Source organism: Nerophis ophidion, linkage group LG11 (assembly GCF_033978795.1).
Source record: "Nerophis ophidion isolate RoL-2023_Sa linkage group LG11, RoL_Noph_v1.0, whole genome shotgun sequence".
NCBI classification, from domain to species: Eukaryota; Metazoa; Chordata; class Actinopteri; order Syngnathiformes; family Syngnathidae; genus Nerophis; species Nerophis ophidion.
The window spans coordinates 28,600,444-28,613,662 of record NC_084621.1 but is presented as its reverse complement, the minus strand read 5'-3'; the positions used below and the strand labels follow the sequence as shown (position 1 = coordinate 28,613,662).

Below are 13,219 nucleotides of genomic sequence, written 5' to 3'. Positions count from 1 at the left end.
TCAGAGTGGGTCCTTCAGAGGCGGCCGGCCGGTGGTCTGCTGACCATCTGAATTGTCCTGTTGGCGAAGTTGCAGCAGACTGGCCGCTGACAGATGGCAGCGGGGTGAGGGCGCCTTGGTTGGGCATCCCAGCCGGCACCTCTCCCATATGGGTCTTACCCAGCCCCCTTAGGACGGAGGGACCGGCCCAAGTCAGCAATGGCCCTTAATAGCATGCAAAGGCAGACTAAAATACTCAGCTAACTTTGTCCTTTGCATCACTGGACCTGCGTTATGGATAAAAAACAAACACCACCAGCTTCTATTACAATCATTAAAACAACAAGTCCTGTTTTATCTCGAGTCCCCACCGCAAAAACCGCCGGGCTACTGTAAATACTTAACTGAATCCACAGCTGAAAATAAAGCAAACAAGTGCACAGACTGTACAGAGCACTGGCCAGATGTGTCAAATAAAAATATGACATGTTTGTGAAAGCTAAGCAGAGCAGAAAAGCTCACTTGTCCTGCTTTTGGTTATGAATTTAAAAGTGTGCTTGATTTAACTAAATGTTAGCTAGAACTTTCTTTGCTTTGGTCAACTGTTAAGGCAATCCAGTCTTTAAAGGTCAAATCATGAAGCCAAAAATTGCGGAAATTTTGCCAATAGTGCCTATTTAGCTTTGCAATAATTCCAATGTTGACAGTTACATTTTTTATAAAATTATTTGAATCCACATTAAATTCTAAGGTTCTATTAAATTGTTTATTAAAAGACCTGATTCCCATTCGGAAAATAAAAAGAGAGTACCGTATTTTTTGGACTATAAGTCGCAGTTTTATTCATAGTTTGGCCAGCGGTGCAACTTATACTCAGAAGTGACTTATGTGTGAAATTAACAAATTACCGTAAACTATCAAATAATATTTAGCTCAATCACATAAGAGACTAGACGTATAAGACTTCATCGGATTTAACAATTAGGAGTGACGGATTGTTTGGTAAATGTATAGCATGTTCTATATGTTATAGTTATTTGAATGACTCTTACCATAATATGTTACCAGGCAGCTTCTCAGTTGGTTATTTATGCGTCATATAACGTACACTTATTCAGCGTCTTGTTCACTATTCTTTATTTATTTTAAATTGCCTTTCAAATGTCTATTCTTGGTGTTGGGTTTTATCAAATAAATTTCCCCCAAAAATGCGATTTGTACTCCAGTGTGACTTATATATGTTTTTTCCTTCTTTATTATGCATTTTCGGCAGGTGCAACTTATACTCCGAACAATACGGTAATTCCTATTTGCTTTTTTTTGTGTTATTAGTATAGATTATAACTGCAAAAACTGTTGAAGGAAATATTAAAAATGTTATATGTTGCATTAGATTTTGGTGATGAGCAGCCTTCAGTTGTTTTAAGTTTTACTAAACCGACAAATGTCATACTTTGCTGAGGTGACTTGGCCACCGTCTTCAATGTCATCCTGGCATCGAAGCAGCATGGCGGCTGCTTGGAAGCCGCCGTGTCCTCCAGCTGAAGGAGGAGAAGGTTCTTTTGTTTCCAGCTCCACCACAGATGCTTACCATTAGCATAACTTAGCAGGGAACGACAGAGTAGAGGAGGTGTAAAATGAGGCCACACGTTCCTCGCAGATCTTCCGCCGCCATCATTTAACAGTAAAGGCGAGCACCTACAGTAGGTGAAAATGGAAGGGGAGCTCTTCCACCGTTGCCAAAAGACCTGGGTTTCTTTTAATTATTTTTTTTAAATGAATAGGCTGGAGAAGTAGCTGCCAAATATGAGTGAAGGTTAGCCTAAAAAGACACCATTTGTACCTCCCAAATGCACAAATTGTCAATCTCATTTTTAACTGAGATTTCAGTATTAAAAAAAATACAAAAGTATGAATAAATATATACAACAATGACGTAAAATGTGTACACAAACATCTTAAAGGACAGATAATTGGGGGGAATATTAAGAGAAGATGGACTAAATAGAAGTGTATGTGTGTGTGTTACAGGCGGCATTAGCATTCAAAATAGAGCTGCTAATTGTTTTAACTGCTTCTTTTTAAAGGCTCCAGCTTCTTAATCAATGAGCAGATAACGAGCGCAATCACACTGTGACATTCTGGACTAAGTAGGAAGTGTCTAGTGTTCTAGTCTAGCTATTGATTAATGTACGTTGGCGCCCCGCAGCTAAAAATCTATTGTGACATTTCCATGTCTTACACGGGGCCGTTCTGCGGCGGGAACATGTGACGTTGTCGTTCGATGACGGAAATACTGTAACTATCTTTATTGACATTACTTATACATGCTCACATGTGCGTTGAATAAGCTTGGCATTGATTAGGTGATCAATGGAGAGAAGACGTCAAAGTGCAAAGTTGTCTGCAAGGAAAGAAGTCACGGTATTGGGTACCCCTGCCCATCCTACACAAACAATACAAGAGCTGTCTCTATAAGCCACAAAGAAACAACGTGTCTATTATTGCTTCTGTCTAGCATGTGTTCCTCATGTACAGTACCAATCTACAGTTTGGAGATACTTTTTCATATCTTATTGACTGAAAAGGTATATCCAAACTGTTGACTGGTACTGGAGTTTCTTATCATTCCATCCATCCATCCATTTCCTACCGCTTATTCCCTTTTGGGGTCGCGGGGGACGCTGGTGCCTATCTCAGCTACAATCGGGCGGAAGGCGGGGTACACCCCGGACAAGTCGCCACCTCATCGCAGGGCCAACACAGATAGACAGACAACATTCACACTCACGTTCACACACTAGGGCCAATTTAGTGTTGCCAATCAACCTATCCCCAGGTGCACGTCTTTGGAGGTGGGAGGAAGCCGGAGTACCAGGACGGAACCCACGCATTCACGGGGAGAACATGCAAACTCCACACAGAAAGAGCCCGAGCCTGGATTTGAACCCAGGATTGCAGGACCTTCGTATTTTTTTTTTTTTTTTTTCTTATCATTCAAAAAATATATTAACTACTTTTTTAAAATATTGTGCCGTGTCCCAAAAAGAAGGGCGGAATCCAGCTTTATATTTTACTTTGGTCACCTTTTTTTCTAAGATGTCTGAGTTTTTAAGTGAAAAAAATTTGCATTCAATTTGTACGTATATTAGCAACCCAATAGTAAGCTGGATTACATTTACACAACTACAATAAGATCTTGTTTGGGATCTTATTGGATTGTGTTTTAATCTTATTCATATGAAAATGGGATACAGCTTGATCCAGAACGATTTTTGTGACTTGCGCCTGACAAGGTTTCTGCCACGCTAGCGTCGTCAAAGGTCTCCCCATAGGAAGTGTCTTTTTGACCTCCGATCGATGACCTGGAAAGGTCGGGCCCCCAGCGAGTTTTGTCACGCCCCTCCTCCCAGGGGCCCGACTGTGCGTCAGATGAGGCGTTGGCAGAGCCACCCCTGGACGTATAGCAGCTGTCAGTCAAGCCGTGAGAAAGTCTCCAGAAAAAAATCCTCTTCCCAGACACTTCAAGCACAGCAGAACATCTCAAATCTATTCAATCAAGTGTCTGGCGACGCGAACCAGGCTTTTTCTGGGACTGACTCGGTTCTGGTTAGAATTATATTAGCATCGATCATGACTCAAGACCATGGTATGTTAATCATCCCCGGTCAGGTACTCATCTGACTCTTTGTTCGGTCTGAGAGCACAGAACCTACCTGGTTAGAGCTGTATGATTAACGGACATCAAGGTTTTAATTCGTGCAATAACGTGTCCGCAAGGGGCTAATTTTTTTTTTTTTTTTTTTATCTTTGCCATCACCGGCATTTAAATGACAAACATGTTCGCCAATCAGAATTGTTGAGCCTAGCGTTTCTTCGTTCCTGGCTTCAAACTGGTAGAAAGAGGTCCCACTCTGCGCTTTATTTAACAGTAGAATTTACTGAACAAAGTGAGCCCTCTTTTCAGTCATCCACAATCTTGGTCTTGGTGGGCAGAGAGCGAGACTGCCAGCTTGATACACACAGGAAGCACGGACAGAGAGCAGCGTTACTCACTTGGGAGAACTTCCGCAAATAAACAAAAATGAGGGGACAATATTTCAGCTTAAAATAAGATGGTCAATAAAGCCCATCAACATGGACAAATGAGCAGAAATACCGTGATCATGTGATGGCGTAAAAAAAAATATATAACATCCGATTTTGTTTTTCAAACTGGGGAAAAAAAACACTTTTGAGATGTTCAATATTTAACTTACATTTTTGTTTACAGAAATGAAGCCATTTAATTTTTATTTATTTTTTTCCATTTATTTAGTGTAACAGTTATTTACCTTCTAATTACAGTACAAAGGTAAACAACTCTTCAGTAATGAGAAATTCAAAGTTTCTATTATTTTAAATAGATACTTTTATTATAACATATTATGGTGACAAATATAAACACTGTATGGGTTTTAGCGGTTATTTCTTCAGTTTAAGAGCAGGATGTAGACAAAAACTCTTAGTATGTGTACATAAAGCAAAATATTTTTAAAGTATATTATTAAATACCGATCTAATGTTGCACTTTGAGACAATATGTTTATTGACAGTTTAAAAGTAAAATAACTTCATCATTATTTTTGCAGCTTTATGCATATTTTCGTATAAAATACAAAAATCGCAAATCAAATCGCAATTTTGGAGACAAAAATCGCACGTTAGGTTTCTTCTCAAAATCGTGCAAGAATTATTGTAGGTCCACTTTTTGGATTCCGGATCAGACTGACATCCAGCTGAAGGCAGAGAAAGCGTCTATGTTAGCCAGTAGGATCCGGCAGCGTGGAAATAAGATTAGCGAAGATGCTCCATCCAAGTCTGCGCTCCTTTAACTTGAACTGAAGTTGTCACTGGCTCTTCATTGGTGAGCAAACACAATCAGATGTACACTGACTCACTTTGACTGGGAAGTAAAAGTTGTCAGGCGGTTACATTGCCCAGGCAGCACGAATTGTGTTGTTGCACTGTGATGTTTATCATAATCTATCCAATCTACCCTTCAGCACCACAGAGGGGCAACAAAAAATAGGGACACTCTTAATCGCTGAAAGGGCTGTTTGCAACTAGCTCAAAGTTACATTTCTAAAAAACTAAAACAGAACACCACCGGCGAGATTATTAGTGGTTTAACAGAACATTTATATTTTTTAAATGTATATTTTTCAGTTACTAATTGTATTGAAGAAAAATTGCTTGTTGGTCTGAGGAATTATTCTGGCTTCCAAGCTTGTCACTCACTGCTGTCTCGTCCTCACATACAACCTAAAGGTGGGAATCTTTGTGCACCTCACGATTCAATTATGATTCAGAGACTAGGACTTGATTAGAAATTATTTTTAAATCTACAATTGTTATTGTATATTGTTAATGTATTTTTGGATTATTTATTCTCAATGTGTTCCATTTAATTATTAATAATATTTATGTGTCCTTTAGCTACTGGCATATGCAGTAATGCATTTTTGCGTTTTTTTGATGGAGTTTGCGATGTAATGATTTATGCTACCTTCAGACTGCAGGGTCGGCTGTCCAATTCCGATTTTTTTTTTTTCCATCCATCCATCTTCTGCTTATCGGAGGCTGGATCGCGAGGGCAGCAGCCTAAGCAGGAAGCCCAGACTTTCCTCACCCCAGCTACTTCGTCCAGCTCTTCCATGGGGATCCCGAGGCGTTCCCAGGCCAGCCGAAAGACATAGTCTTCCCAACGTGTCCTGGGTTTTCCCCGTGGCCTCCTACCGGTCAGACGTGCCCTAAACACCTCCCTAGGGAGGCGTTCGGGTGGCATCCTGACCAGCTGCCCGAACCACCTCATCTGGCTCCTCTCGATGTGGAGGAGCAGCGCCTTTAGTTTGAGCTCCCCCCGGATGACAGAGCTTCTCACCCCATCTCTAAGGGAGAGCCCCGCCACTCGGCGGAGGAAACAAATTTTGGCCGCTTGTACCAGTGTTTTTGTCCTTTTGAACGTAGATCGATGGGTAAATTGAGCGCTTTGCCTTCCGGCTCAGCTCCTTCTTCACCACAACGGATCGATACCGCGTCCGCATTACTGAAGACGCCGCACCGATCCGCCTATCAATCTCACGATCCACTCACATTTTTTTGTCATAACCGATCTTTTTAGTGACCGTTCACATATATAAAATAAAAAAGTGATTTCTAATGTGAATGCAATGTGTCTTTTTAGTGACCGTTCACATATATAAAATTAAAAAAGTGATTTTTAATGTGAATGCAATGTGTCTTTTTAGTGACCGTTCACATACATAAAATTAAAAAGTGATTTTTAATGTGAATGCAATGTGTCCCGCATACAGTCATGACGGTGCACGCGCTTCAGTTTTTACCGAAATAAAAAGGATTCAACTCTAGTCGGTCTGAGCACTGGCACTATTGTGGCAATTTTCTGAACTAAATTATTCTGCGTAGAAGATTAAGAAGGAAGAGGACAGGTATTTTGGCTCTTGACAACTTCACGGGATATTCTTGCTTTAATGTCTGCTTGAAGCGTGTGTCTGAGAGAGCAGTCGGATTGGTAAAACTTTCACACGGGTTCCTAAAACATTTCATTTTCACCTGTTTTCTGCTCCGTTTTCAACTATTTATTTTGTAACCGTCTATTTTGGCGAAAAATTATGACATTCTGGTCGGATGAATGGGATCGGAGCGCAGGACCGTTCACATTGAGGACGCATCACAAATATATCGGATTTATTTCCACATGCATTAGAGGCCTGGATCAGATATTAAAGATTTGGAATTGCACTGCTCACACAGACATGGAAACAATCCGATACAAGTCGCATATAGGCTCAAATATCTGAATTGACCAGCAGATTGAACAAGGCCTAAATTTCTGTGCCTTCTAAAACCGAAGAATGGTCGTAGATGTTGGCCCCAGTCGCCAAAAAACACATGATTAGAGACAGACGTGTGTTGTCTTATCGATTAACTGGCGGTCAGACTTACTTATTGTTTTTGTTGTCCTTCCTGATTTATTAATCTACTTGATAATTGCCTCTTAGCTGATTACTCTGCTGTAACTTGGTTCCTATTAGCCTTCTGTATAAGTGTACAACTCATTTATTCTTTGGTTTCACTCCTTCACATTCAAGCTAGTTTAGCGCCCAAGCTAGCATAGCTTGTCCTCTCCTTCTTCCTCCTCTGTGTGTGTCCACGATAATCCAGCTAACCCCTAATGTTAAAAAATGTTAGTTAATATTTCTCCGATTGTTAGTTTGAACAAAACCTAGAACTAACGTTGAGAGAACATTACCATTAATTTTGCATTTTAGGGCTGTCTAAATTACTCTTTTTATGTCAATAATCAATATTTTGACATGTGTTCATCAATTCCTGAATCGCCCACGTTCTAATTGTTTTTCACCGGAGAATCGATCATTATTCGCACCTCTAGTTCACACGCCGTGCGCATACACATACACACAAGCTGTCCAATAGGCCACTAACAATTTACAGTCATGTAACGATAAAATATACATTCAGTTATGCTAACGTTAATAACTAAACTTTGTTAAATCGCCATTATTAGCTGACCACACACATACTGTAGCTAAGGCGTGTGTGTGTAACGTATGGGCGTCGTTTACGTCTATAGGTGTGACAAGACAGAAAAGGGTACAGCATAATGTTTATAACAGTCTGGAAAGTTAGCGCCCTCTAAGCATTCCTCGTAAAGGTTGCAAACATCCACCACCACCATCCATCCACTTTCTATCACTTGTCCCTTTCGAGGTCGCGTGGGTTGCTGGAGCCCATCTCAGATGCATTCGGTACAAGTCGCCACCTTATCGCAGGGCCAACACAGATGGACAACACTCACATTCACACACTAGGGCCAATTTTTTATTTTTTTTGTTGCCAATCAACTTATTCCCTAGTGCATGTTTTTTTAGGTTGCAAACAGCTTCTTTAATTCATCAAGCAGAGGTTGGACAAGAGCCCTTAGTGGTCCTTGAATCTTATTTTTTTATTAGTCTAAGTAGGGCTGGGAAAAAAAGTGATCTCAATTCACACTAACTCAATAAATGTTTTAAAATATTATTAGAACTTGTAGATATTAAACCTTTTGCAGACAAAGAAAACTCTAATATTATTTATTATAGCAGAAATGATGTAATTACTATCAAATAAAAGACACATGGCCCTGAACGGGCAGCACAGTGGTGCATGTGCCTCAAAATACGAAGGTCCTGAGTTCAATCCCAGGCTCGGGATCTTTCTGTGTGGAGTTTGCATGTTTCCCCGTGAGTGTGTGGGTTCCCTGCGGATACTCCGGCTTCTTCACACCTCCAAACATATGCACCTGGGGATAGGTTGATTGGCAACACTAGATTGGCCCCAATGTGTGAATGTTGTCTATCTGTTTTGGCCCTGCGATGAGGTGGCGACTTGTCCAAGGTGTACGGCGACTTGTCCAAGGTGTACCCCGCCTTCCGCCCGAATGCAGGTGAGATAGGCTCCAGCGACCCCAGAAGGGACAAGCGGTAGAAAATGGATGGATGGCCCTGAACATGGTTTGTGTGTGTGACAAAATTTAGCCAGAGAATCGCGATCTAAATTCAGCACAAAAATCACACAGCCCAACTAGCAAGACATTTTGCAAAGTTTTTAACTTTTCCGTAACACTTAAGGGAAGGCTCTTCCCTGCTGCCACTGCACAGTGCTCATCATGCTTGTATCAGTTTAACATGGGGGACTTCTGTTGTCGAAAACAAAGTTCCCACAAACACTCCAAAATCGTGTCGTCTTCTCAGAAGAGAGGAAGTTGTTATAGCTGCACATGGTCTTCTTTTTCTATGAAGGTGTCCCAATACTTTAGTGCATGGAGTGTATTTTGACATTGTGAATCTCCTATTTGATGTGCAGCCATCCTCAATGACTCATTTCCTCCTCCTTTCCCGGTATAGTGGCGTTCCATGGACTGCAGCTGAAGATCAAGAGAGAGCTGCACAGTCCGTGTTCCGAGCTGAGCTCCACCTGCAGTCAAGAGCGGCCCTTCAAGCTCCAGTATGGAGAGAAGTGCCTGTACGTCAGGTTTGTGCTGCGCTCTTTAAAGGGTATACAAATGTCAAGTATGAAAAAATGATTAATCTATATATTATTTTTAGATATTTGAATTTATTTAATTGCAAAATTAATGTGATAATTGATTAATATCAATACATAATATTAATTGATTTACGGATTTAGGAATCACTGTTTGAATGCATTTATTTTTATAAAAAAATATCGCTGTAAATACATTTCAATCAATCAATCAATCAATGTTTATTTATATAGCCTTAAATCACCAGTGTCTCAAAGGGCTGCACAAACCACAACACAAACCACAACGACATCCTCGGTAGAGCCCACAAAAAGGCAAAGAAAACTCACCCCAGTGGGACGTCGGTGACAGTGACAATGACTATGAGAAACCTTGGAGAAAGTACAAACCCAGTTTCCATGAACGGGAAATTGTGTTGGATGTAAATTTAAACGGAATACAATGATTTGCAAATCATTTTCAACCCATATTCAATTGGATGCACTACTAAGACGAGATATTTGATGTTCAAACTAATAAACTTTTTTTTTTTTGCAAATAATAATTAACCTAGAATTTCTTGTCCGCAACACGTGCCAAAGTAGTTAGGAAAGGGCATGTTCACCACTGTGTTACATCACCTTTTCTTTTAACAACACTCAAAAAACGTTTGGGAACTGAGGAAACTAATTGTTGAAGCTTTGAAAGTGGAATTCTTGCCCATTCTTGTTTTATGTAGAGCTTCAGTCGTTCAACAATCCGGAGTCTTAGCTGTCGTATTTTATGCTTCATAATGCACAACACATTTTTTTGGACTGCAGGCTGGCCAGGAAAGTACCCGCACTCTTTTACTACAAAGCCTCGCTGTTGTAACATGTGGCTTGGCATTTTCTTGCTGAAATAAGCAGTGGTGTCCATGATAATGTTGCTTGGATGACAACATATGTTGCTCCAAAACCTGTATGGACCTTTCAGACTTAATGGTGCCTTCACAAATTTGTAAGTTACCCATGCCTTGGGCACTAATACACCCCCATACAATCACAGATGCTGGGTTTTGAATTTTGCGCCTACAACAATCCGGATGGTTATGTTCCTCTTTGTTCCAGAGGACACCATGTCCACAGTTGCCAAATAAAATTTGAAATGTGGATTCATCAGACTACAGAACACTTTTCCACTTTGCATCAGTCCATCTTAGATGAGCTCGGCCCCAGCAAAGCCGACTGCTTTTCTGGATGTTGTTGTAAATGGGTTTGGCTTTGCATAGTAGAGTTTTAACTTGCACTTACAGATGTAGCAACCAACTGTAGTTACTGACAGTGGTTTTATGAAGTGTTCCTGAGCCCATGTGGTGATATCCTTTACACACTGATGTTGGTTTTTGATGCGGTGCCGCCTGAGGGATCAACGGTCCGTAATATCATCACTTACGTGCAGTGATTTCGCCAGATTCTCTGAAACTTTTGATGATTTTACGGAAAGTAGATGGTAAAATCCCTAAATTCCTTGCAATAGCTCGTTAAGAAATGTTGTTCTAAAACTGTTCGACAATTTGCTTACAAATTGGTGACCCTCGCCCCATCCTTGTTTGTGAATTACTGAGCATTTCATGGAAACTGCTTTTATACCCAATCATGGCACCCACCTGTTCCCAATTAGCCTGCACACCTGTTGGATGTTCCAAATAAGTGTTTGATGAGCATTCCTCAACTGTATCAGTTTTTTATTGCCACCTTTTCCAACTTCTTTGTCATGTGTTGCTGGCATCAAATTCTAAAGTTAATAATTATTTGCAAAAAAAAAAAAGTTTATCAGTTTGAACATCAAATATGTTGTCTTTGTGGCATATTCAACTGAATATGGGTTGAAAATGATTTGCAAATCATTGTATTCTGTTTATATTTACATCCAACACAATTTCCCACCTCATATGGGGTTTGTAGTAAAACTTTAAAGTCACATCTTAAAGGGGAACATTATCACCAGACATATGTAAGCGTCAATATATACCTTGATGTTGCAGAAAAAAGGCCATATGTTTTTTAACTGATTTCCGAACTCTAAAAGGGTGAATTTGGCGATTTAACGCCCTTCAATTGTTCGCTGTCAGAGCGATGGCCTTTTACCCCTTGACGTTACAACGGGAAGCAATCCGCCATTTTCTCAAACACATTACACACACAAGTCAAATCAGCTCTGTTATTTTCCGTTTTTTCGACTGTTTTCCAGTACCTTGGAGACATCATGCCTCGTCGGTGTGTTGTCGAAGAGTGTAACATTACGATCAGGGACGGATTCAAGTTGACTTACGTGGAGTGTGCATCGATTAACACGGCATGCTAATCGATGCTAAATGCTATTTAGGCTAGCTTTATGTACATATTGCATCGTTATGCCTCATTTGTAGCTATATTTGCATCCAGCCTTTCTTTCACCCACATTTAATGCCAGACACATGCCAATCGACGGATTCAAGTTGCACCAGTGTCAAAAGATGCGAAAGTCCCTGTTTTGTTCTGCACATTTTACCGATGATAGCGATGCTATGACAGAGATGTGTGGATATCTTGCGACACTCAAAGCAGATGCATTTCCAACAATAAAGTCGACGAAATCACAAGGGTGAGTTTTGTTGATGTTTTTGACTTATGTGTTAATCAGACATATTTGATCACGGCATGACTGCCAGCTAATCAATGCTAACATGCTATTTAGGCTAGCTGTATGTACATTTGTAGCTATATTTGCGTCCAGCCTTTCCCTCCACCCACATTTAATGCCAAACAAACACTTACTAATCGACTGATTTAAGTTGCTCCAGTGGTCAAAAGATGCAATAGTTGGTTAGAAGGCGATCGCCGAATAGCTTAAATAGCTATAGCTGCAGCTATAGCTATTGAGCGAATAGCTTCAATAGCTATTCGCTCAATAGCTTCAGTTTCTTCTTCAATTTCTTTTTCGCTATCTGCCTCCACACTCCAACCATCCGTTTCAATACATGCATAATCTGTTGAATCGCTTAAGCCGCTGAAATCCGAGTCTGAATCCGAGCTAATGTCGCTTTATCTTTATGTTCTATCCGCCATCCATCCATTTTCTACCGCTTATTCCCTTTCGGGGTCGCGGGGGGCGCTGGCGCCTATCTCAGCTTTGTATTGGCATCATGCAGTGACGTCACAGGAAAATGGACGGGTGGATTTACAGATAGTAAAAATCAGGCACTTTAAAACCTTTTTTCGGGATATTCCATGATGGGTAAAATTTAGAAAAAAACTTCCAAAAATAAAATAAGCCACTGGGAACTGATTTTTATTGGTTTTACCCTTCTGAAATTGTGATAATGTTCCCCTATAAGTGCACGGGAAGCCAGTGTAGGTGAGCCAGTATAGGCGTAATATGATCAAACTTTCTTGTTCTTGTCAAAAGTCTAGCAGCCGCATTTTGTATCAACTGTATTCTTTTAATGCTAGACATGGGGAGACCCGAAAATAATACGTTACAGTAATCGAGACGAGATGTAACAAACGCATGGATAATGATCTCAGGGTCTGTAGTGGACAAAATGGAGCGAATTTTAGCGATATTACAAAGATGAAAGAAGGTCGTTTTAGTAACATTCTTAATTTGTGACTCAAAGGAGAGAATTGGGTCAAAAATAATACCCAGATTCTTTACCGAGTCGCCTTGTTTAATGGTTTGGTTGTCAAATGTTAAAGTTGTATTATTAAAAAGAGGTCGGTGTCTAGCAGGACCGATTATCAGCATTTCCGTTTTTTTGGCGTTGAGTTGCAAAAAGTTAGCGGACATCCACTGTTTAATTTTATTAAGACACGCCTCCAGCTTTCTACAATCCGGCGTGTTGGTCAGTTTTAGGGGCATGTAGAGTTGGGTGTCATCAGCATGACAGTGAAAGCTAACACCGTATTTGCGTATGATGTCACCTAGCAGCAGCATGTAGATGCTGAAGAGTGCAGGGCTAAGGACCGAACCCTGGGGAACTCCACACATTACCTTAACGTAGTCCGAGGTCACATTGTTATGGGAGACGCACTGCATCCTGTCAGTAAGATAGGAGTTAAACCAAGACAGGGTTAAGTCTGACATACCAATCTGGTTTTGATACGCTCTAATAAAATGTAATGATCGACG

At 40.5% G+C, this 13,219-nt stretch overlaps 1 protein-coding gene across 7 annotated transcripts in view; it reads left to right on the top strand.

Moving 5' to 3' along the window:
• etv1 (ETS variant transcription factor 1) overlaps window positions 1–13,219 on the top strand; it is an 80,574-nt gene that overhangs the window by 17,817 nt on the left and 49,538 nt on the right. For 6 of the 7 annotated variants that reach the window (XM_061915518.1, XM_061915514.1, XM_061915512.1 and 3 more), the window contains one exon: window positions 8,949–9,075. In XM_061915518.1, coding sequence (XP_061771502.1) covers window positions 8,949–9,075 — 127 coding nt within the window. The remainder of the gene's footprint in view (window positions 1–8,948; window positions 9,076–13,219) is intronic. The other variant, XM_061915513.1, reaches the window with a different exon arrangement.